A 22787-nucleotide genomic window follows, 5' to 3' on the forward strand; every position below is an offset into this window, starting at 1 on the left:
TACAAGTTCACTGTTTGGTCCATGAACGTGGCAAAGTTGTTGTTTGTGTACTAGGCACTAGATATTTACGTAAATACATTTTAGAAGTCTAATACGGATATACTATTTTGGTCCTCTGATCTCTGTCCGAGTGGATTTTTGAAATATGAGCGTATGTCCGTGATTTTTCCTTGCTCATCCTTTTTCCAACATTGATTTTGGAAGATCTGCAATTCCTGGTGTGCCCTAATAGGGGCGTATGTGTTTACTGGTTTGCCACCCTTACTTCTGTGCTGCTGGTGGTGGCAGCGCTGCCTTCAGAGCTGAGTGGCCAGAGAGCGGTGGCTGCTGGCCAGGAGCCCAGCTCTGAAGGCAGCGCTGCCACCAGCAGCAGTGCAGAAGTAAAGGTAGCACGGTATTGACTGTTGAGTCTTTGAAAGGGATCCTGCTTGTACAATACAACTTCAGGCACGCATCTTGCAGAGATTTGCATGCCTGCTTGATGAGCAATCAACCACTGCTGAGAAAGATATGCTTTACAGAGAAATATGCATTGGCACAACAGGAAGAAGTGCAGTAGGAAAGGACTGACTGCATGTAAAAAGGTACATTAAAATGTGATTTACCTTTATTTTTGAGGCTATTACAGTTGTTATTTATAAATGTTAGATATTCAAAGTAGAAAGAAACTGTACAGTAGAAACTTCAGTAGAAACTCCTTCAGCCCCCCTGCCCTCCACCAATGTTCTCTATTTGGGAACTTGAAATATGGTAACCCTACCAGATAGGTGTGGAAGTAATTACAAAACATCTTTATTAGAATTTAAGGAAATTGTTAAAAGGAATATGTCACACTTTGAGGGAGGGCATCTTACTTACAGTTTTCAACCAGAGGTAGTCCACAATATACATATCCACCTATGTAGCTGAAAACCGATTGCCTTTGTGTGTATGTGTAAAATCTGCTCTAGTAGTTGTATCTAAATATTCAGGTTGGGTATTTGAAACTCCTACTAACTTGACAGGTACTGGATTAAATATCACCTTGTTGTGACACAGCAACTACTATTATAGAGGAGGGAAAAAAAACAAACATAGGAAGAAAAGATCTCTTCCACAATACAACATGGTGTGTGGTTTTCAATGCAGAATTGGCCCGGGGGTAATTGGACGCCTTTGCACGCTACTGCTAACTCACACTGACATTTGGATTTCGCAACCCTCCTTCCCCCCCAACACACTCTCAGATAGAAGATATCTACCATTGTAGAATCACCTTTTCAGTTTTGTTCCTTTTTCCTAAATTGGATCAGTAAATCAAACTCTGATTGTATATCACTCTGCAGTTTGGGCCTCACCTAAAGTCACTGACTTCAGTGGGCTTTAGATCAGGCCTTTAGCAGCATATCACATTCATCTTGCACTTCAGTTAAGAGAGAAAGCATTGCAAGGTCATTATTGGTTATGAATTATCCAAGGAGTCATTCAGCCAGATAGAGGGTGAAGTTCTACCTAGTAGTCAGTACCTCCTGTTGGAGCAAGTTTAGTGCTCATAAACACCAAAGTTTACTTTGTGTTTAAGAGTAACCACCAATACAATAGGGTGAAACAGGAGGTCAGGACAATAGGACTGGGAGAAGTAGAACAATTTAACAAAGCATTTTAATAGGCAGCAACAATACACACCTAAAAGGAAATAGATAATGAAACGCCCATACGAACAACTAGTATTAACTCTGTCATCCTGTTTCTATAGTTTCAATAACAGTAGCTGATTTTGTAAACAAACACTTCATTCATAAATATTTACAAAATCTTAAAATTCCTACCTAAAACTCTCCTTTGCCATGATACCTACAAAAAACTTGACAACAAATAGCAAGCTGGTGTGCTGATACCACAGCCTATCATGCTAACCAATATTATCAATGTTTCCTTGTACTCTCCCACAATAATAATAATCATGTCTTTCTGTATCCATCTCTTTTCTCTTTTCTTATACTTAGATTGTAAACAGTTTTGGGACAAGGACTATCTTTTTGTTCTGTGTCTGTATAGCACCTAGTCCCGGTCTATAATGGGGCTTTCAGGCACTACCACAATACCATGCAGACTTTCACAGGTTTGTTTACAATTATTAAGATATAAGATTCAAGTTCTTTGGATTTTTTTCCTTAACTTTGTAGTTTGTAGAGTTACAAACTGCTGCCAATAATATGTAGTATTCATTGACCGGTGAAAAAAATATACATTCATGCATTGTAGAAAAGTCTCCCATTGTAGAAAAGTCTCTCCCCTCCAATTTCCTCAGATGTGGGCAATAATGATTATCATGGGTACAGAGCTAGCTTTACCACTGACCCCTTCTCTGCTATCTCTGACTGCACCCATTCACATCAGACTTCATGCCTTTGCCTTTCCTGGGGTGGAATGCTACAATTCTCCCACTCTTAGTCCAGGTCCTGGGTTACAGTACCCTATGGATCAGTTGTGTTTACTCCCAACAGGTTCAACTGTTTTGAATACCTGTGATTCATCCATTTGGGAGCGTGTGACCAATGATAAATACAATGACCCAAAGCAGACTTCTTAAAACAAGGTATAATTCAATCTTAACGCTAGAAACAAGGGATAACAAAAGAGAAAAAGGATTTTTAAAACAACAAATGATCTATTTGCACGTCTCCCTCACCTGAGGCTTTCCATCCTCCTGGAAACTGAGGAAAGCCTAGTTCTTTTAGACTCCACATGGGCGTTTGTGTCTGTCAGCCTGTTCCCCATGAGCAGCTCCCAAACAACAGCCCCCAGCTCTGGATATTGTAAATATATATAGTCATTTTCATCTGTTGGTTCCCTGCATCTGAAAAACATGCTGTGTAACTTCGCTAGAATAGCTCAGGCATTGTCTCTTAATCCTCCCCAGTCATGTTTACTTGGAGGTGTCTTACGTGGAGCCATTGTCTTACCTTCCTGCTTTTTTTCCCCAACAGTCTGCTAATAAACTAATTCAATATATTCATACAGTAAACATTCCAATAATCAGCTCATATACAGTATTCTTAAATTATTACAGAGCAGCTCCAGGACTTTTACAAAGATGAACCTGGAAATTTTGGAAAAATTGAAATTTTGGATTCTTTTTCCAAAACATGGGTTCCCTTCTTTATTTCTTCTTAAAATTCACAGTTACAATCACAAATTCACTTTTGGGTAAGTCCCATGCTGCAGCACGCCCACTGATTCCCATGATGCACTGCCTCTCATCCTCCAAAAGAGGATATTGTGGTGAATCACGGGAGATGCAGTCTGACCAGGAAATTTAACTTACAGAGGATGGGGACAAGCAGCAATTCCAAGAATATTTTTGTTTTGGCCAAAATATTTCTGTATTTGAATTTTTATTTAAGCATTGAAATTTCTGATAGAAAATTTTGACAAAAACATTTTTTCCGTTTTCATCAACATTTTCAATAGAAAACCCATCATTTTCCAACCAGTTCTAGATAGTACCCACCATCTGCTGGGGAGCAGTTGTAGATAGTTAGTGCCTCCCCATATATCATTCCTCAGCCCCAGCTGCTCTGTTTGGAAACCTGGCAGAGTGGAGCTAGCCCTGGAAACAGGGGGGACTTGTATGGGAGGGTAAGTGTTACATGGGCACCTCAATCATCTTGTCTCAGAAAGCCCAATATCTTGTGTTCAATTTTGGTCACCGATGTATAGAAACGATGTAGAGAAACTGGAAAGGATCCAGAGGTGAGTGACAAAGATGAGCAAAGGGATGGAATGCAAGCCATATGAGCAAAGATTGAAGAAACTACATATGTTTAAGTTTGGAAAAGCAGAGATTAAGGGGGACATGATATTAGTCTTCAAATACTTGAAAGGCTGCCATAAAAAAGATGGAGAAAAGTTGTTCTCTCTTGCCGCAGAAGGCAGGACAAGAGGCAATGGGTTCAAATTACAGCATAGCAGATTTAGATTAAATCTCAGGAAAAACTTCCTAACTGTAATAACAGTAGGACAATGGAGCTGACTGCCTAGGGAAATCATGGAATCTCCTTCACTGGAGATTTTCAAAAAGAGGCTGGATAGCCATCTATTGTGGATGGTTTAGACCAGTGGTTCTCAACCTATTTATCACTGTGGGCCACATATGTGGCCCACAATGTGTTAACTGGGCCACAGTTTGAGAATTACAGCACGCCCCTCTGAACCTCCCTCCCCAACAGACCCCTATGCCCAGCACCACCTGCCCAAAGACCCCTCCACAGAGTGGGGCCAGAAGTGGAGCCCTGGGTGGCAGGGACCCCAGATCCTGCTGTGCAGGGCAAGACAGCGGCCCCGACCCTGGACCCAGCCATGCAAGGCCAGGTGGCAGGGCAGTCGGATGGCAGCCTGGACCCCAACCCCGCGGGGCTGGCCGGCAGCCCTGATACCGACTTCAACCCCCAACCCTGTGGTGTGTTGTTGGTAGCTACCGGTGTGGTGCTCCACTCTTGTTCAATGATGATAACAGTCGGCTGCGTGCGTGTTCCCCCTGTGTGCTGCCCCACCTCTGCACAGATAGCTAACACAGCAGACTCCGAGAGAACTCCCCAAAACCACAGATTCTAGTAAGGCACAAAGGAGCTAGAATCAATTAAGGCAGGCTAATCAGGAAACTTGGGTTTTAAAAAGGAGCTCACTTCAGTTTGTGGTGTGCGTGTGAGGAGCTGGAAACAAGAGGCACTAGGAGCTGAGAGTGAGAACACGGACTGTTGGAGGACTGAGGTGTACAAGCATTATCAGACACCAGGAGGAAGGTCCTATGGTGAGGATAAAGAAGGTGTTGGGAGGAGGCCGTGGGGAAGTAGCCCAGGGAGTTGTAGCTGTCGCACAGCTGTTCCAGGAGGCACTCTAGACAGCTGCATTCCACAGGGCCCTGGGCTGGAACCCGGAGCAGAGGGCGGCCCTGGGTTCCCCCCAAATCGTCCCAACTCCTGGTCAGACACAGGAGGAGTTGACCTGGACTATGGGTTCAGAAAAACAGCCAAGCTGAGGGCTACCAAGGTGAGCAAATCCGCCAATAAGCGCAAGATCCACCAAGGTAGAGCAGGAACTTTGTCACACAGGTTTATTGTCAAATGAAGCACAGTAATAGTTCCCTATAGACTCTACGGGGCATACTACGAATTTGTGCTCCCTGGCAATGGACACAGCTCAGTCAGCGGCGGGACACTCCACTGCCCCCTAGGCTGGTCAAATATATGCGCTCTGGGACCTACTTTTATACCGTTGCAGGACCGATTACTCATCATAGTTCAAACGAATCTATCCATCATGTTGTCCTTTTGATCCTGTCTTTAAGATGCACCTGCCTGTTCCTTGTTATGTCTACAGAGTGTCTTGCCGCCGTCTTGGCATAAGTTTCTCTCATTAGCCCTTATGTGTGTGTGTGCACGTGCCTCTAACAACCTTTTCTTGCCAACTTCTGTGAGTGGGACCTACCTCTGGCTCACAGCCCAGCTTTGCTTATCACTGCCTGGAGGTACTTTGGTTCAGGCTTTACTTTAGTTCAGGCTTCAGGCCTCAGACTGGGCCTCTGATACAAGAATTTATGTTTCAGGGCCTCCGTTTACTACATGGGGCAGCCCCTGGGCCCCAGATCCTGTAGGGCCGGCTGGCAATTCCAGGCTCCAGAGAACGTGGGGCCGGCTGGCTGGCCGCTCCAGAGCCCAGACCCTGGACCCGAGACTGCGGGGCTGGCTGGCAGCCCCGGACCCTGAACTCTGCAGGGCCAGCCGGCAGCCCCAGACCCTGCCACGCTGGGCCAGGCAGCCTGGACGACGCTGCACTGGGTGGCCACGCATCTGGGAACCCAGACTCCCCCTGGCCTGGTGGCCTTTAGCACACAGCTGGCCCCAGCTGTGTGCTAATTAGGCTGCATGCAGCCCGCAGGCTGGGGGTTGAGAACTGCTGGTTTAGACATAACAAATCCTACATCTTGACAGGGGGTTAGACTAGATGACTCGTGCAAGCTTTTCTAATCCTATGGATCTAGGATCTGCATCTGTGAAACTTCAGTGGTGTGTGGAACAATTGTGGACACAGTGCCATGTATTCTGAGTTTGGAAGAATAATAGTGGGGAACAGAAAGTGTCTGCTGGCCACAGTGTGAGATTTTCCCGGGGAAGAGAATGGGACAGAGCCAGAGTAGTAAGCAAAAGAGAAACATCCGTGGCTACACTGGAGAGCTTACATCTTGCAGCGGCACCAACAGTTAAGAGCTCGGGAGGGTTCTGACTTCGGATGCACCTCTCACCTTATGCGGGGCACCTCCGGGCTAGGTTAATACAGCTCACGGGGCAGGGTGGTCCGATGCACCTCTCCGCTCACATTGCGATGTCTGAGCTGTACACACCTAGGCGACGAGGCTCTCAGCGCGGTGTCTGCGCCCGCTGGGAGAGCAGCTCCCCGCCCACGCGCCTCACAGAGCGGGCAGCGCCGGCCCAGCAGGGAGGCAGGATGCTCCCGGCCGCGGCTTGGCGCCTGCCTCTTCACGGGAAACACGTTAGGAAAGGAAAAGTCCCAGCAGCAGGGAAGAGGGCCGGGCCAGGGAGGGAGGGAGGAGGGGAGCAGGCTGTTTGGAGCCCTAGCTGCGAGTGGCAGGCAGCGCCCCCGCCCCGCCACTCCTGCTAAGGACCGCAACTGACAGCCGCCGCTCCAGCGTGGGGAGGGGAGGGGATGCGCTGGGAACTACAACTCCCAGCAGGCAGCGCGGCTCTCCGCCGCCCGGGGTTGGGAGGAAGCGGAGCGCGCGCTGGCTGGCGCTCACGCGGAGGTGCTGCCTGCTGGGGTGTGTGGGCCGCTTGGGAGCCGAGGCGCGCGCGGGCTTGCAGTTAAGGGAGCTGCTGCTGCGGCCGGCGGCGGGGCGGGCCCTGGCGGCGCTACCGTGCCTTGGTGAGCGATGGCTTAAGGGGCCCGTGATCTCTCTCTGAGCCTTGGCTGCTGCAAAGTCCCCTGTAGTTGTAGCACAGCGGCCACCGGTCTCCGCGTATCTGCTGCTGAGCTGTGGACAGGGCCTGACGATCAGCAGCCAAGTGCATCCGTAGCATTATGGTGAGAGGGTCCGGCATTATGAACTCTGGGGCAGTTTCTTAGCAACCTGCCCTGGTCACTAGTTTGGGGTCTGTCTAACTGGCAGCGAGAGGCTCATGCTTTCCTTTCCCACTGCTGCCCCTGTCCTCTTCCTTCCCTCCCTCTTCTTATCCTCCCATTAAGCATGTTAGGTGTTTTGATAGAACTGGAATGGAACTATTGGTGCCTTGTTATTTTGTGTCACATCATATTGTTTCCTCTGTTCCCTCTAGGCTAATACGTTCTTGCAGGTAAGAGAATGTAAATTACAAACTCCACTATAGCTGTTTAATACTGCAGTGCACTGGTTAATCTGTACCTCTGTTCTGTTAGGTTTCAGAGTAGCAGCCGTGTTAGTCTGTATTCACAAAAAGAACAGGAGTACTTGTGGCACCTTAGAGACTAACCAATTTATTTGAGCATGAGCTTCCGTGAGCTGAAAGAAAAGGAGTACTTGTGGCACCTTAGAGACTAACCAATTTATTTGAGCATGAGCTTTCGTGAGCTACAGCTCACGGAAGCTTATGTTCAAATAAATTGGTTAGTCTATAAGGTGCCACAAGTACTCCTTTTCTTTCTGTTCTGTTAGTATCAAAGCTGCTCACCTTTGTGACCCAGGCCTCTACTGCTAAAAGCTCATAGAGAAATTTTTTCTTTAGCTCAACTGGCCAGACCCTGTATTTTTTCAAGAAGAGTCGCTATCCAAGTTAATCACGGTTGCCATAAAGTTCACAATGGCTGTGGTCATACTGAGAAACATGAAGTCACTAGGTAGCTGTCAACTTGTTATAACTTCGCTGTTGTAGGATGCATTGATACTATAAAATTTGCTATCTGTATTGTAACAAGGATGCAACTGCACTGATGCTGTTGCTAGTAGAGATAGAGCTCGGTCTTCTATACTACCATGTTATGAAAACACGACTGAGTGAGTTTTCATAACATGGTAGTAGAAATGCCCGAGCCCTGTGTGTAGTAGAGCTTACAGCATTGCTATCACTAGAATACAGGTACCAGTTACTATTTTTCTTATGTAGAAAAGGCCATATTTTACACAGTTCTTGAAAGATGCAGATATGAATAGACACTTAGTTCAAATTTTAGCTCAAAGAATGTGTTTTCTCCTGTTCACTTGCAACTTTCTATTTTTGTTGTTTATCTTTAATTATTACCACTTAACAATGTGAAGTGTTCATTTTTGTTTTGGGATACAGATTGGATGGGGGGAAAAGCTATTCAAAATGTTATAGAACTGTATGGTTATGCAGTGAAGAAAATGAAGTCGATGATGAAGCATATTTTGGTTTATTTTTGTCCAGATAATGGAGTCTCTCAGCTCCGCTAAGGCTCGTAAGTGTGAATCATCAATGCAGGATGAAAGTGAAGATGACATTGAGTTTATCTGTGTAAGTAGATGTTGGCTCAATAACTGTAAATACTTTTGCCAGTTAAATACATAAAATGTTCTCAGATTTGAATATGCAATGTTGATTATCTTTACTGTGTGTTAAATAAAATACTGGTGTTACATTAAAAACTCAGCTTTTCAAAGCAGAAGAAAATACTAGTTTAGTTTTCGCTTTCAAAAAGCAGTTTAATTCTCAACCTGAGCTGACATGCCTGTGTCAAGAGAATCTGTATTAAAAAGGGGGTTGGATTTGAGGCCCCAGTCCTACAATGACATGGGTCTGGGTGGGCAAGGGTGGCTTCAGTGGGCTTTGCTGAGACAGTGAGCCTTAGCACACCTCATTACAGGTTGGGGCCCTAATGAATTAACCATCTCAACTAGAGCTGAATAGGAGAGTCAGGGAGCAAAGCTAGTTTTTGTCAGACGTGCATATGGATAGACTGTGGTTCATATTCTGATACCCTTAATGCAGTAGAATGGCTTATTACTCCAAGAGTAATCCACTGAAGTCAATGAGACTACTTGTGAAGTAAGGTGTGCAGCTCATTGTGTAATGGCACCAGAATCTCACCCTGTGTTACCTGATAGAGATAAGGGAGACAAATAGGGGTAGAAGCCTATTAGCAGTTTAGTTAGGATGTGGAGTACTGTTTAACACACACAGTGCAGAATGGATTATCGAATGCTGTCGTGTGGCTTCTGACTCTGAATCCTTCCTGTGACATCAGATTTTGCATAGGGGCCCAACTGTGCCACAATAACTGGTTTTCTGTATATAAAAGCCAGGGGCCGCGTTAGGGGTAGCAAGCAGGGAAGTTGGCTGGGGCACCATGCTATGGGGGCCCTGCAAAGCTACACTGCTCAAGCTTTGGCTTCAGCCCCATGCAGTGGGGCGGTGGCTTTCTGCCCTGGACCCAAATGAGTCTAATTCTGGCCCTGTTTGGCAGACCCCCTGAAACCTGTTTGCGGCCCCCAGTGGGTCTCAGACTCCTTGTTGAGAACCACTGACGTAGTTTGTGTGTGCATATTACTTAAGGCTGTCAGAGCCTGACTACAACTTTTAGAAACATGCATTGCTAAACTTATGAGGAAAGTGGGACATGTATAATACTACATGGCAATGGGCCTCAATCCTTTGTCAAAGAAGCAATGCTTTGATGGAAGGAAATATGGAAGAATGGAGGGACAACTTTTCTTTACAGGACAACAGCTTATGACCCGTCTTGCACACACACAATAAGGAAATAGAGTACAGATTTGGGTAGGCAGAAGATTCAAGGACTGTGTGAGGAAACTCTAAGTAAAACAGTAATACACAACATTATAAAGTGGATAGTGTAGATCAGCAGTTCTCAAACTGTGGGTCGGGACCCCATTTTAATGGGGTTGCCAGGGCTGGCTTAGACTTGCCGGGGCCAAAGCCTAAGCCCGAGCCCTACTGCCTGGGGCCAAAGCCGCAGCCCGAGGACTCCAGCCCTGGGCGGTGAGGCTCAGATTACAGGCTCTCTGGGGCTGCAGCCCTTGGGCTTTGGCCCCTTCCCCACACCGCCTGGGCAGTTGGACTTGGGCTTTGGCCCCCCACCTGGGGCAGCAGGGCTCAGGCAAGCACGGGGTTTGATCCCCCCCTCCTGGGGTTGTAATTTTTGTTGTCGGAAGGGGGTCACAGTGCAATGAAGTTTGAGAACCCTGGTGTAGATTTTAATGAGTCTCCTCTTTAGTGACTCTTGTCCTCAGTTGTTTGAGGACGTGGTCTCTGTGTACACCTAGTAATGATGTTTGGTACTGAAGGAAGCTGTAACTTGGAACAGATAGGCAGGGTCTGAGGTACCACACTGGGTGTCTTCTGTAAAGAGTGAATGTTATTTTTTGCCTGTGCTGTTACCCACCCACCCCTGGATGGCACCGGTACATACTTTGGAGCCCAGTCCGGGAGCCAGGCATTTCTCTCTGTCAGGCTGGGGAGGTACCTGGCAACTCTACTATTAGTGCAACATCTTTCCTCCTATCTTTCTCCCAGAGAGGGGAAGCACTACTACTAGCTGTGAGAAGAGCATTTACTTTCCCTTTACACACTAGTGGTGGATCAAAGACTTTAACCTGGGCCCATTCTCCAGCAATGGGCCCAGGTTTCACATACCTAATCTGCATTTGTGTTTAGTGGAAGTGCTCACCCCCTCCTGTTTGAGCTTACACAAGCTGATCCATGAATGGGGTGGGGAGGAAGACTGTTTTTGTTTTATTTTTCTAAAATAGGTTATCAGCTTGGTAAGCAGGTGTTGACCTGTCTGCAGGTGCTTCTTTCTCTTGCTCCAGTCATCATGAGTAGGTGCTCAGGCAAACCTTGCTCTCTATCAGGAAGTGACAGACAGCTTCACAAACTCCAAACTTGATCTAAAAACTAAATAGTCAGTGGACAACAAGTAAAAACAAAACAAAACAGATTTGGGGTTAATTTTAAAAGGACTATAGAATATGAAAAATAGGGGTGGTGACAGCAGTCCTTTTAAAATATAGGATGTTATCCTATATTTTCATTGGCCTTGACTTAGATTGGCTGCTCATCAGAGACTTAATTTACGATGTGTAAATGTGGGGTTGTCGCCTGCTTAATAAATGTAAAGTACTTTAAAAGTTTTAAGCACAGTTTCTGAAATCATACTGTATGCATTTGTGTGGAAACTCTTCCTAATGCCCAGAGCACTGAACTAATACAAAATCATGTGTACATCAGGGTGGATTGATTGATTTGATTTAAATCAAAGCAATTTAAATCACCAAATTAAATCATAATTTAAACCAGCAATTAAATCATAATTTAAACCTTGATTTAAATAATTGATTTTGAATCTTGTTTTTCCTGCGTACTTTTTTTCTCTGAAGTTTCAAAGAAAGTCAAACCATTGAACTGGTGGAAGTCACTGGCTGAGCTCCTGCAACCAGAGTTTGTTGAAGTTCAAAACGAGCCTTTAGCAGCAGTAGTCTCATCTGCATGTGCAGAGAGACGTTTTCTTCATTTCAGTTCGTTCAGTTCAATGACTAATTCATTCAAACTTAAGAAACCAATTGGGAATTGAAGAAGTAGGAATGCTTGTTTTACTTTTCCAAGCTATGAATGAAAAAGAGTGTGAGAGGATGAGATCCACTAGTTTTAAAAATTTGAAGGACCCAAAACAATCAGTTCAATTAACTACAGATAATACATCCTTTGCTTAATAAATAGTTGTCTTGAGCAAAACAGATTTTGCATTTAAACTTTTAACTATTAATTTATATTATTATTTAAATATTTAAACATTTAGTACTAATTTTTATTTAAATAATTGTGACAAAGTTCCTCCTCCTACCTTGGTGGGTCTTGCGCTTATTGGTGGATTTGCTCGCCTTGGAGCTTCACGGCAACCCTCAGCTTGGCCGTTTTTCTGAACCCACGGTCCAGGTCAACTCCTCATGTGTCTGACCAGGAGTTGGGAGGATTTGCGGGGAACCCGGGCCCGCCCTCTACTCCGGGTTCCAGCCCAGGGCCCTATGGAATGCAGCTGTCTAGAGTGCCTCCTGGAACAGCTGTGCAACAGCTACAACTCCCCAGGCTACTTCCCCATGGCCTCCTCCCAGCACCTTCTTTATCCTCACCATAGGACCTTCCTCCTGGTGTCTGATAATGCTTGCACACCTCAGTCCTCCAGCAGTCCACATTCTCACTCTCAGCTCCTAGTGCCTCTTGCTTCCAGCTCCTCTCACACACACCACAAACTGAAGTGAGCTCCTTTTTAAAACCCAAGTTCCCTGATTAGCCTTCCTTAATTGATTCTAGCAGCTTCTTGATTGGCTGGAGGTGTTCTAATCAGCCTGTCTTAATTGTCTCCAGAAGGTTCCTGATTGTTCTGGGGCTAATATATCTGCCTTCTGTTACACTCCTATAGCCATCTGGCTCGACCCTGTCACATAATTTTAATAATTATGGTGATTTCAGGCTTTAGTACACATGGTCATAATTTCAAATTTGATTTTTAAATCACCTTTTACAAAGATAATGTATTTAATTTCAATTAAAAAAAAACCCAACTTTTATTTTTGTAATAATTGATTTTTACCCATTTACAATAATTACAACCTGGCCCACTCCTCTCTTCTGGACGGTCACCAGTCTTTTGTAAATGGACCTGAATCCTGGGCTCCTTGTGCTTCTAAGCTACCCCAGGGTCTGGTCGTTACCAGTCACTGTTCCTAGCTCTGGGTGTCTCAAGTGCACTCCCAGGTGTAGACTCCATATCTGACTCCATATCCATAGACCCATGTGTAGACTCCATATCCATATTCTTGGGCAGTAGGACCCTGTGATCTGGCTGCCTTAGATCTCCAAATTAGTGCCCTAGCCCCCCATGGGCCTGCAGTTGCTAAGCATGTTCCTCCAGAGTCACCCTGGCTGTGGAAGCTTCTGGTTTCTGGTGTCCCATCAGGGACAGTGTCACAGCAGGGTGAAGAGCACAGGTTTAGGAAAGGAATTTCTTAACCACAGACACTTTATTATCAATAAAGCATATTAGAGAGCTACTGATCTTGGGAAAACAACAAAATCTTGAACGGACACCCTTCCTTAGTTTACTTTCATCCCTCCTGTGAGTCCTGGGTTTGGTCAGTGTTTTGTAGACTAGGTAGTTCTTCGTGCTTTTTGTGTCCTGAGGCTGGTTGTCTTGCATGTTGTGATGGTCTGGCCCCTTGGTCTGAAAACACCCCTGTTTTAAAACAGTCTCTGCCCCTTTTTGCCCAGGCGTTTCAGCTGGGGACATGCCAGGCTACAGTCCTGCCCTCCTCAGGCTTGCAGAGAGTCATTCAAAGTCAGTGGCTCTACAGATGGAAAACCCACTGTTCGACTTGGGGAAAGTCATTCAACACTGATGACCCTTGATGGTGCTCTCATTGTTAGACCTCTCTGAGATATCCCACGCCTTAGCATGAAGAGGATAGGGTCTACGATAGCTTTGTCACAACCAAGTTAGTTTTTTCAACGCAAACTGGATGTCTTAGTCCAACATGGAAGTTACAATGCAAAGTGAAAGGCACCATTAAGGTTACAATTAAAAATGTCATTCATGGAACAAAATGGAGTTGAAACTTTGACTTAGACATATCCCCAGTCTCTTTCACATTGTTTGCTCTGCTTAAAGCAAATAATGAAGTGCAGTTTGATTTATGAAGGTTTTGTTTTGTATTTCTTTTTAGTTGATGAAACCAATTATATCTAAATTATTGAAAAAGGAATAAAAAACTTTGGACTCCTCTTAAGGGCTTCTTGACAAAAACTATCTTTGCAAAGGGTAAACACAGTAAAAAAATTACACAGCTTAATTATTCCATCTTCTAGAATCCTATCTGTTTAATCTTTACCTTTTAGTTTAGAAGTTCTTTGAGCAAGTACAGGTCTTAGTTTGGTGTTGATCCTGCAAGGACTTATGAATGTGTTTAATTTTCTAAGTACTCCTATGAAGCTCAGCTTAAAGTTGAGATTGTGTGTCAGTCTTGGCAGGATTGTGGCCTTTGCGTCTTGTGCAGCACCACATATAATTAATATCTATATGACGTTAAATTATGACACTATATGATCCTATCTGAAATAAATTGTCTGAATTTGTACAATGCACACTGTAACTCTTCTGTGGGGCATTGGGTTCTCTCCCATTCTTTCTTTGTTCTTTGCTCTACAGTACGGTAGTTGGAACTGTTGTATAGAATCTGAATGAAAACTCAAAGACAGAATATATAGAATTTACATGGAGGTTTTCCAGAATCACAGGACACTTGTGTACTCCAGAACAACAGTGAGGTTGACCTTGGTACTCTCTTTCAAATTCCTCCTCAAGCTTTATTAACTTAATTGAGCTGGCTTGTGGTGACCTCTACTCAAGTCTTCTGAACTGTCTGATTTTGCTTCTTCAATGAGCTTTTTCAAAAGCACAGAGTGAGGCACCCAGCTCTTGTTGAAAAATGGGAATTGAGGTCTAACTGCCACTTGGGCCTTTGAAAATCTCCCACTCAAAAAATAATATATTAGAAGAAAAATAAAAAGGAATCAACAGGGTGTGTATCTCACAAAAGAGAACTTGTTCTGTAACAATTCCGTAACAATTATTTATCTCTAAGCCCTGGTCTACACTGCGGGGGGGGATGTGACCTAAGATACACCGACTTCAGCTACGCTATTCATGTAGCTGAAGTTGCGTATCTTAGGTTGACTTACCTGTCTGTGAGGCCATGGTGAGTTGACCGCTGCCGCTCCCCCTTCGATTCCACTTCTGCCTCTCGCGAGCTGGAGTTCCGGAGTCGACGGGGGCGTGTTCGGGGATCCCCGATAGATCGATCACTATCCGGCGGATAGTGAAGACCTGCCCTTACAGTGCTATGTCTAATTCTCACTGTCAGTTTCCCTGGGCAAGAAATTATCTTCATTTGTCTGTAAAGCATCGTACATACTTATTGTGCTGTAGAACTAATATGTTAATTCATGAACACTGTTTGAATGGCAAAGTAAAATAGGTTATTCAGGATGTAGTATTCTTTTAAAAATGGAACTCTATCCCAAGTCATGCTAATAGGATAGTGACATAAAGAACCTGCAAACACTCACTTTTGGGGATAGTCCTACTGGACACAGTATTTATAAGATGGGAAACTAAGAATATGAAGAATGAATAGCCAAAATATATAAAGATAATTATTTCTTTAAAAAGTACCTCAAGTAGTAGGTCCTTGAGAGTTAGTGAATCTGCTAAGTTAGGGGTCCGTGTTAGGATATAGATCACAGAATCATAGAATATCAGGGTTGGAAGGGACCTCAGGAGGTCATCTAGTCCAACCCCCTGCTCAAAGCAGGACCGATCACCGACTAAATCATCCCAGCCAGGGCTTTGTCAAGCCTGACCTTAAAAACTTCTAGGGAAGAAGATTCCACCACCTCTCTAGGTAACGCATTCCAGTGTTTCACCACCCTCATAGTGAAAAAGTTTTTCGTAATATCCAACCTAAATCTCCCCCTCTGCAACTTGAGACCATTTCTCCTTGTTCTGTCATCTGCTACCACCTAGAACAGTCTAGAGCCATCCTCTTTGGAACCCCCTTTCAGGTAGTTGAAAGCAGCTATCAAATCCCCCCTCATTCGTCTCTTCTGAAGACTAAACATCCCCAGTTCCCTCAGCCTCTCCTATAAGTCATGTGTTCCAGTCCCCTAATCATTTTTGTTGCTTTCCACTGGACTCTTTCCAATTTTTCCACATCCTTCTTATAGTGTGGGTCCCCAAACTGGACACAGTACTCCAAATGAGGCCTCACCAATGTCGAATAGAGGGGAACGATCACGTCCCTCAATCTGCTGGCAATGCCCCTACTTATACATCCCAAAATGCCATTGGCCTTCTTGGCAACAAGGGCACACTGTTGACTCATATCCAACTTCTCGTCCACTGTAACCCCTAGGTCCTTTTCTGCAGAACTGCTGCCAAGCCATTCGGTCCCTAGTCTGTAGCGGTGCATTGGATTCTTCCGTCTTAAGTGCAGGACTCTGCACTTATCCTTGTTGAACCTCATCAGATTTCTTTTGGCCCAATCCTCCAATTTGTCTAGGTCCCTCTGTATCCTATCCCTACCCTCCAGCGTATCTGCCACTCCTCCCAGTTTAGTGTCATCTGCAAACTTGCTGAGGGTGTGTCAAGGTTCCTCCTCCACTCTGAACTCTCGGGTACAGATGCGGGGACCTGCATGAAAACCTCCTAAGCTTACTTTTACCAGCTTAGGTTAAAACTTCCCCAAGGTACAAATTAATTTTATCTTTTGTCCTTGGAATAACCACTGCCACCACCAAACTCTCACTGGGTTTACTGGGAAACATAGTTTGGACACGTCTTTCCCCCCAAAATCCTCCCAACCCTTGCACCCCACTTCCTGGGAAAGGTTTGGTAAAAATCCTCACCAATTTGCATAGGTGACCACAGACCCAAACCCTTGGATCTGAGAACAATGAAAAAGCATTCAGTTTTCTTACAAGAAGACTTTTAATAGAAATAGAAGTAAATAGGAGTAAAGGAATCACCCCTGTAAAATCAGGATGGTAGGTACCTTACAGGGTAATTAGATTCAAAACATAGAGAACCCCTCTAGGCAAAACCTTAAGTTACAAAAAAGACACACAGACAGAAATAGTCATTCTATTCAGCACAATTCTTTTCTCAGCCATTTAAAGAAATCATAATCTAACGCATACCTAGCTAGATTACTTACTAAAAGTTCTAAGACTCCATTCCTGTTCTATCCCCGGCAAAGCAGCATACCGACAGACACACAGACCCTTTGTTTCTCTCCCTCCTCCCAGCTTTTGAAAGTATCTTGTCTCCTCATTGGTCATTTTGGTCAGGTGCCAGCGAGGTTACCTTTAGCTTCTTAACCCTTTACAGGTGAGAGGATTTTTCCTCTGGCCAGGAGGGATTTTAAAGGGGTTTACCCTTCCCTTTATATTTATGACAGGGTGCAATCCACGCCATCCTCCAGATCATTTATGAAGATATTGAACAAAACCGGCCCCAGGACCTACCCCTGGGGCACTCCACTTGATACCAGCTGCCAATTAGACATGGAGTCATTGATCACTACCCGTTGAACCCGACAATCTAGCCAGCTTTCTATCCACCTTATAGTCCATTCATCCAGCCCATACTTCTTTAATTTGCTGGCAAGAATACTGTGGGAGACCGTGTTGAAAGCTTTGCTAAAGTCAAGGAACGGCACGTCCACTGCTTTCCCTTCATCCACGGAGCCAGTTATCTCGTCATAGAAGGCAATTAGATTAGTCAGGCATGACTTGCCCTTGGTGAATCCATGCTGACTGTTCCTGATCACTTTCCTCTCCTCTAAGTGCTTCAGAATTGATTCCTTGAGGACCTGCTGCATGATTTTTCCAGGGACTGAGGTGAGGCTGACTGGCCTGTAGTTCCCAGGATCCTCCTTCTTCCCTTTTTTAAAGATGGGCACTACATTAGCCTTTTTCCAGTCATCTGGGACCTCCCCTGATCGCCATGAGTTTTCAAAGATAATGGCCAATGGCTCTGCAATCACATCCGCCAACTCCTTTAGCACTCTCGGATGCAACGCATCCGGCCCCATGGACTTGTGCTCGTCCAGCTTTTCTAAATAGTCCCGAACCACTTCTTTCTCCACAGAGGGCTGGTCACCTCCTCCCCATGCTGTACTGCCCAGTGCAGTAGTCTGGGAGCTGACATTGTTCGTGAAGACAGAGGCAAAAAAAGCATTGAGTACATTAGCTTTTTCCACATCCTCTGTCACTAGGTTGCCTCCCTCATTCAGTAAGGGGCCCACACTTCCCTTGACTTTCTTCTTGTTGCTAACATACCTGAAGAAACCCTTCTTGTTACTCTTAACATCTCTTGCTAGCTGCAACTCCAGGTGTGATTTGGCCTTCCTGATTTCACTCCTGCATGCTCGAGCAATATTTTTATACTCATCCCTGGTCATTTGTCCAGTCTTCCACTTCTTGTAAGCTTCTTTTTTGTGTTTAAGATCAGCAAGGATTTCACTGTTAAGCCAATCTGGTCACCTGCCATATTTACTATTCTTTCTATACATCGGGATGGTTTGTCCCTGTAACCTCAATAAGGATTCTTTAAAATACAGCCAGCTCTCCTGGACTCCTTTCCCCCTCATGTTATTCTCCCAGGGGATCTTGCCCATCAGCTCCGTGAGGGAGTCAAAGTCTGCTTTTCTGAAGTCCAGGGTCTGTATTCTGCTGCTCTCCTTTCTTCCTTGTGTTAGGATCCTGAACTCGACCATTTCATGGTCACTGCCTCCCAGGTTCCCATCCACTTTTGCTTCCCCTACTAATTCTTCCCGGTTTGTGAGCAGCAGGTCAAGAAGAGTTCTGCCCCTAGTTGGTTCCTCCAGCACTTGCACCAGGAAATTGTCCCCTACATTTTCCAAAAACTTCCTGGATTGCCTGTGCACCGCTGTATTGCTCTCCCAGCAGATATCAGGGTGATTGAAGTCTCCCCTGAGAACTAGGGCCTGCGATCCAGTAACTTCTGCAAGTTGCCGGAAGAAAGCCTCGTCCACCTCATCCCCCTGGTCTGGTGGTCTATAGTAGACTCCCACCACGACATCACCCTTGTTGCTCATACTTCTAAATTTAATCCAGAGAATCTCAGGTTTTTCTGCAGTTTCATACTTGAGCTCTGAACAGTCATACTGCTCTCTTACATACAGTGCAACTCCCCCACCTTTTCTGCCCTTCCTGTCCTTCCTGAACAGCTTATATCCATCCATGACAGTACTCCAGTCATGTGAGTTATCCCACCAAGTCTCTGTTATTCCAATCACACATAGATATTCAGGCCTGGCTGTAAAGGCCTATACTCTAAGAATTTAGGTGTATTCTTATCACTTGTCTAGTTATAGAGGTATAAAAGAAAGAATCAAAATGACTGTCTGCCGGTGTAAGGTCCTTCTCTTATGACGGTCTGAGGCCCTGTTCTTAGGCTAAGGCCTTTGGCTAAGCAACAGAGGCAGCCATAAGCTGGGAAGCAACCAGTCACCTCCTCACATTCCAAACTAGTCACACTGAAATAAGGTGCTATATTGTCTCATACTATATAATTAGAATTTATAATCCCTATTCCATGATGAGATATCTTTGAGCTACAATGTATCTTGATTAAAACTATCTTTAGGTAGGTTTTTTTTCCTCAAAAAGCATTTTATAAAAAAAAATCAGATTTAAATAAAAAAAAAATCTAACTTTTATTTATTTATTTATTTATTTATAAATCATTGATTTTTATCCACCCTGGCTGTTTCTGAGGTATTAATTTGATGACATACGTAAATGCATACATAGATACATTTTCAAAAAGGTTGAAAAATTATAATAGACACCTGCTAGCTGGAGGCTGATAGAAAACGGGAGGGGCCGAAGTGCACCTCTAAAGTTTTAGGCAATGATGATGTGAAGCCCAATCCCACTATTCCAAAAACGTCTTGAAAAGGAGGTGCCCTAGAGTTCTTAGAGGCTGCTCCAGGGTCTTTCTGACCACCTTCTGGCTAAGCAAAGTGCAGCTGAGTTTTTTTTCACTAATAAGGTTCTGAATAGTAGCAGTGAAACTAATTAGTTTTTTGTTAATTAAATTCTAATGTTCTGGGACAAGTTATTAATAGCTACAGACACACTAGAGCTGCCTGGAGACTGAAAAGACAATCTTGCATCGTTTCAGATATAGACGCTCTAGACGCTTTTTAAAAAAATGATTGTAGATTCTGCAGAAATTAATGTTTGATGTGCTACATATATAAGTTTACTTATCCTATTCTGGCATGATTCTAACTATATGGGATACTGTAGACCACAGTATGTATGTCTGTTGTTCAGAAGGTCAGACTACATGATCATAATGGTCCTTTTCCCTTAAAATCTATGAATGTTTTGTCACAAGGAAGACCTGGAGCTCGAGACTTAACTTTGGATGACCTTTTTTTTTCAAACAATGACGTACTCCCTTTATTTAAGATACTGATTGCTGTTCCCGCAGTGTACTTTGGAATTTTGTTCCTGTCCCCTTTGTTAGTTCACTTGTATCATTCCTTGGCAGTCTGCATCTCTGTGCTGGTTTGTGTTACGCTGACATTGTGCAGACTCACAGTGGCATGTCAGGTTTCAGAGTAGCAGCCATGTCAGTCTGTGTTCGCAAAAAAAAAGGAGTACTAGTGGCACCTTAGAGACTAACAAATTTATTTGAGCATAAGCTTTCATAAGCTACAGCTCAGTTCATCGGATGCATTCCACTGTATTCAGTGGAATGCATCCGATGAAGTGAGCTGTAGCTCACGAAAGCTTATGCTCAAATAAATTTGTTAGTCTCTAAGGTGCCACAAGTGGCATGTCAGTTTTCTTTGTGGGATAGAGATCTACCATGGTGGGCAATCGGCAAGTGGCATTCTTTCCAGAATCCTCACTTTTGACTGTAATAACATACTGGTGTCTCATCCAATTCCTTCTTACATCTAATAAAGATTTAATAAAACAAATGAAGAAAACTTTTTCTATTCATTGGCTTATGTAATGCCTTTTGTGTACATAAACATACGTCAGGGTACAGGTCATGTAGACAGAAATAATATATAGTGCTTATTATGTAAGAAGTATATCACTTCCAGAAGATGGTTATGGGAGACTTCTGAAAAAACTGTTGCAGGGCAACTGTGTAATACAGTACTATTTCCTGTGTTACGTGTTTAATCTGTGGTAATGCTTTGTTCTCTGAGTGTTGAACTCTTAACTTTTCTGATAGAAGTCTTTGTTTTGTGGGCTGAGTATCACTTTGTATAGTTTTCAGAGTAACAGCCATGTTAGTCTGTCTTTGCAAAAAGAAAAGGAGTACTTGTGGCACCTTAGAGACTAACCAAGTTATTTGAGCATGAGCTTTCGTGAGCTACAGCTCACTTCATCGGATGCATACCGTGGAAACTGCAGTAGACATTATATACACACAGAGACCATGAAACAATACCCCGTCCCACCCCACTGTCCTGCTGGTAATAGCTTATCTAAAGTGATCATCAAGTTGGGCCATTTCCAGCACAAATCCAGGTTTTCTCACCCTCCGCCCCCCCCCCCCCACACAAACTCACTCTCCTGCTGGTAATATCTCATCCAAAGTGACCACTCTCCCTACAATGTGCATGGTAATCAAGGTGGGTCATTTCCAGCACAGATCCAGGCTTTCTCACCCCCCCCCCCCGGGAACACACACACACACACACACACATAAACTCACTCTCCTGCTGGCAATAGCTCATCCAAACTGACCACTCTCCAAGTTTAAATCCAAGTTTAACCAGAACATCTGGCGGGGGGGGAGGGTAGGAAAAAGCAAGGGGAAATAGGCTACCTTGCATAATGACTTAGCCACTCCCAGTCTCTATTTAAGCCTAAATTAAGGAAATGGCCCACCTTGATTATCATGCACATTGTAGGGAGAGTGGTCACTTTGGATAAGCTATTACCAGCAGGAGATTGAGTTTGTGTGTGTGGTTTTTGGAGGGGGGTGAGGGAGTGAGAGAACCTGGATTTGTGCTGGAAATGACCCACCTTGATTATCATACACATTGTGAAGAGAGTGGTCACTTTGGATGGACTATTACCAGCAGGAAAGTGAGTTGGGGGGGAGGGGAGGGTGGAGGGTGAGAGAACCTGGATTTGTGCTGGAAATGGCCCAACTTGATGATCACTTTAGATAAGCTATTACCAGCAGGACAGTGGGGTGGGAGGGGGTATTGTTTCATGGTCTCTGTGTGTATATAATGTCTACTGCAGTTTCCACGGTATGCATCCGATGAAGTGAGCTGTAGCTCACGAAAGCTCATGCTCAAATAAATTGGTTAGTCTCTAAGGTGCCACAAGTACTCCTTTTCACTTTGTATAGTGAGATCTAGCATTCCATCTCTTGATAATAGACTGATGCCTAAGTGCAGTTGGAGAAACAGGGAGGGATGTTTGTTTCACTGACATGGTATTCCTTAAAGCATGTGAACATGGTAAACTAAAAACCAATAAAAAGGAATGTAATAGAAAGCGAGGTGGTGAGGGGACAAATAGAAGAGTGATAAATAAAATGAACAATTTCAAGTTGATTACACCATTTGACTTTTATATACAGAAGAAGCAATGGAGAAGAGGAAGACCAAGACCAATTGCAGGCTTCTGGGTGCTAAGTAAAAAAATTATATTACAGCATGTGCTTGAGAAGCCCATTAATGGCATTTGTGAACACGCCATGAAATGACTGGCCAGTGTATCCATATATGTGATATACTGGATCCAATATATTAGTCTATATAAATTTTACTTCAAGAAAAACAACAATGTTTTTTTAAACCACTTTTAGGAAGGGCCTTCAAGACCTGTGCTTGACTGCATTGACCTTGTCAGTAGTGATGATGAAGAACCTAGCAGCAGCTCCAATGTTCATGTGAGTATGTTATAATATTTCATTCTTGGGCATTATCAGTTGAAATGATTCTTCCAAAACAAACTCAGAACTGATTTTGTATTTTTCTTTATGTAGAATTTTAATAGTTTTAGACTCAGTGTTTGCGTATAAACCAAAGTAAAAACATGTAAGGTGATTTGCAGTCACAGCTGTCTTTTGTCTAGTTAATAAATACTAATCTTGGGGATGTCATTTCACTCAGCTAACTGCAGGAGTATTGTGAATCACATTAATTTTAGTAG

At 44.1% G+C, this 22787-nt stretch overlaps 1 protein-coding gene and 1 long non-coding RNA gene across 6 annotated transcripts in view; one reads left to right on the top strand and one right to left on the bottom strand.

Moving 5' to 3' along the window:
* LOC144262008 (uncharacterized) overlaps positions 1-6489 on the bottom strand; it is a 34634-nt gene extending 28145 nt beyond the window's left edge. The window contains exon 1 of the long non-coding RNA XR_013345483.1: positions 6284-6489. This is a non-coding gene — a long non-coding RNA (uncharacterized LOC144262008). The remainder of the gene's footprint in view (positions 1-6283) is intronic.
* Positions 6490-6776: 287 nt separating this feature from the next.
* Positions 6777-22787, top strand: part of ZNF451 (zinc finger protein 451) — a 69136-nt gene continuing 53125 nt past the window's right edge. Inside the window, exons 1-4 of one of the 5 annotated variants that reach the window (XM_077812650.1) lie at positions 6777-7080; positions 7332-7349; positions 8418-8504; positions 22441-22524. In XM_077812650.1, the coding sequence (XP_077668776.1) occupies positions 7078-7080; positions 7332-7349; positions 8418-8504; positions 22441-22524 (192 nt within the window). In that variant the 5' untranslated portion in view covers positions 6777-7077. The remainder of the gene's footprint in view (positions 7081-7331; positions 7350-8417; positions 8505-22440; positions 22525-22787) is intronic. The other 4 variants (XM_077812646.1, XM_077812648.1, XM_077812647.1 and 1 more) reach the window with 4 other exon arrangements.

This window comes from Eretmochelys imbricata, chromosome 3 (assembly GCF_965152235.1).
Source record: "Eretmochelys imbricata isolate rEreImb1 chromosome 3, rEreImb1.hap1, whole genome shotgun sequence".
In the NCBI taxonomy this organism is placed as follows: domain Eukaryota; kingdom Metazoa; phylum Chordata; order Testudines; family Cheloniidae; genus Eretmochelys; species Eretmochelys imbricata.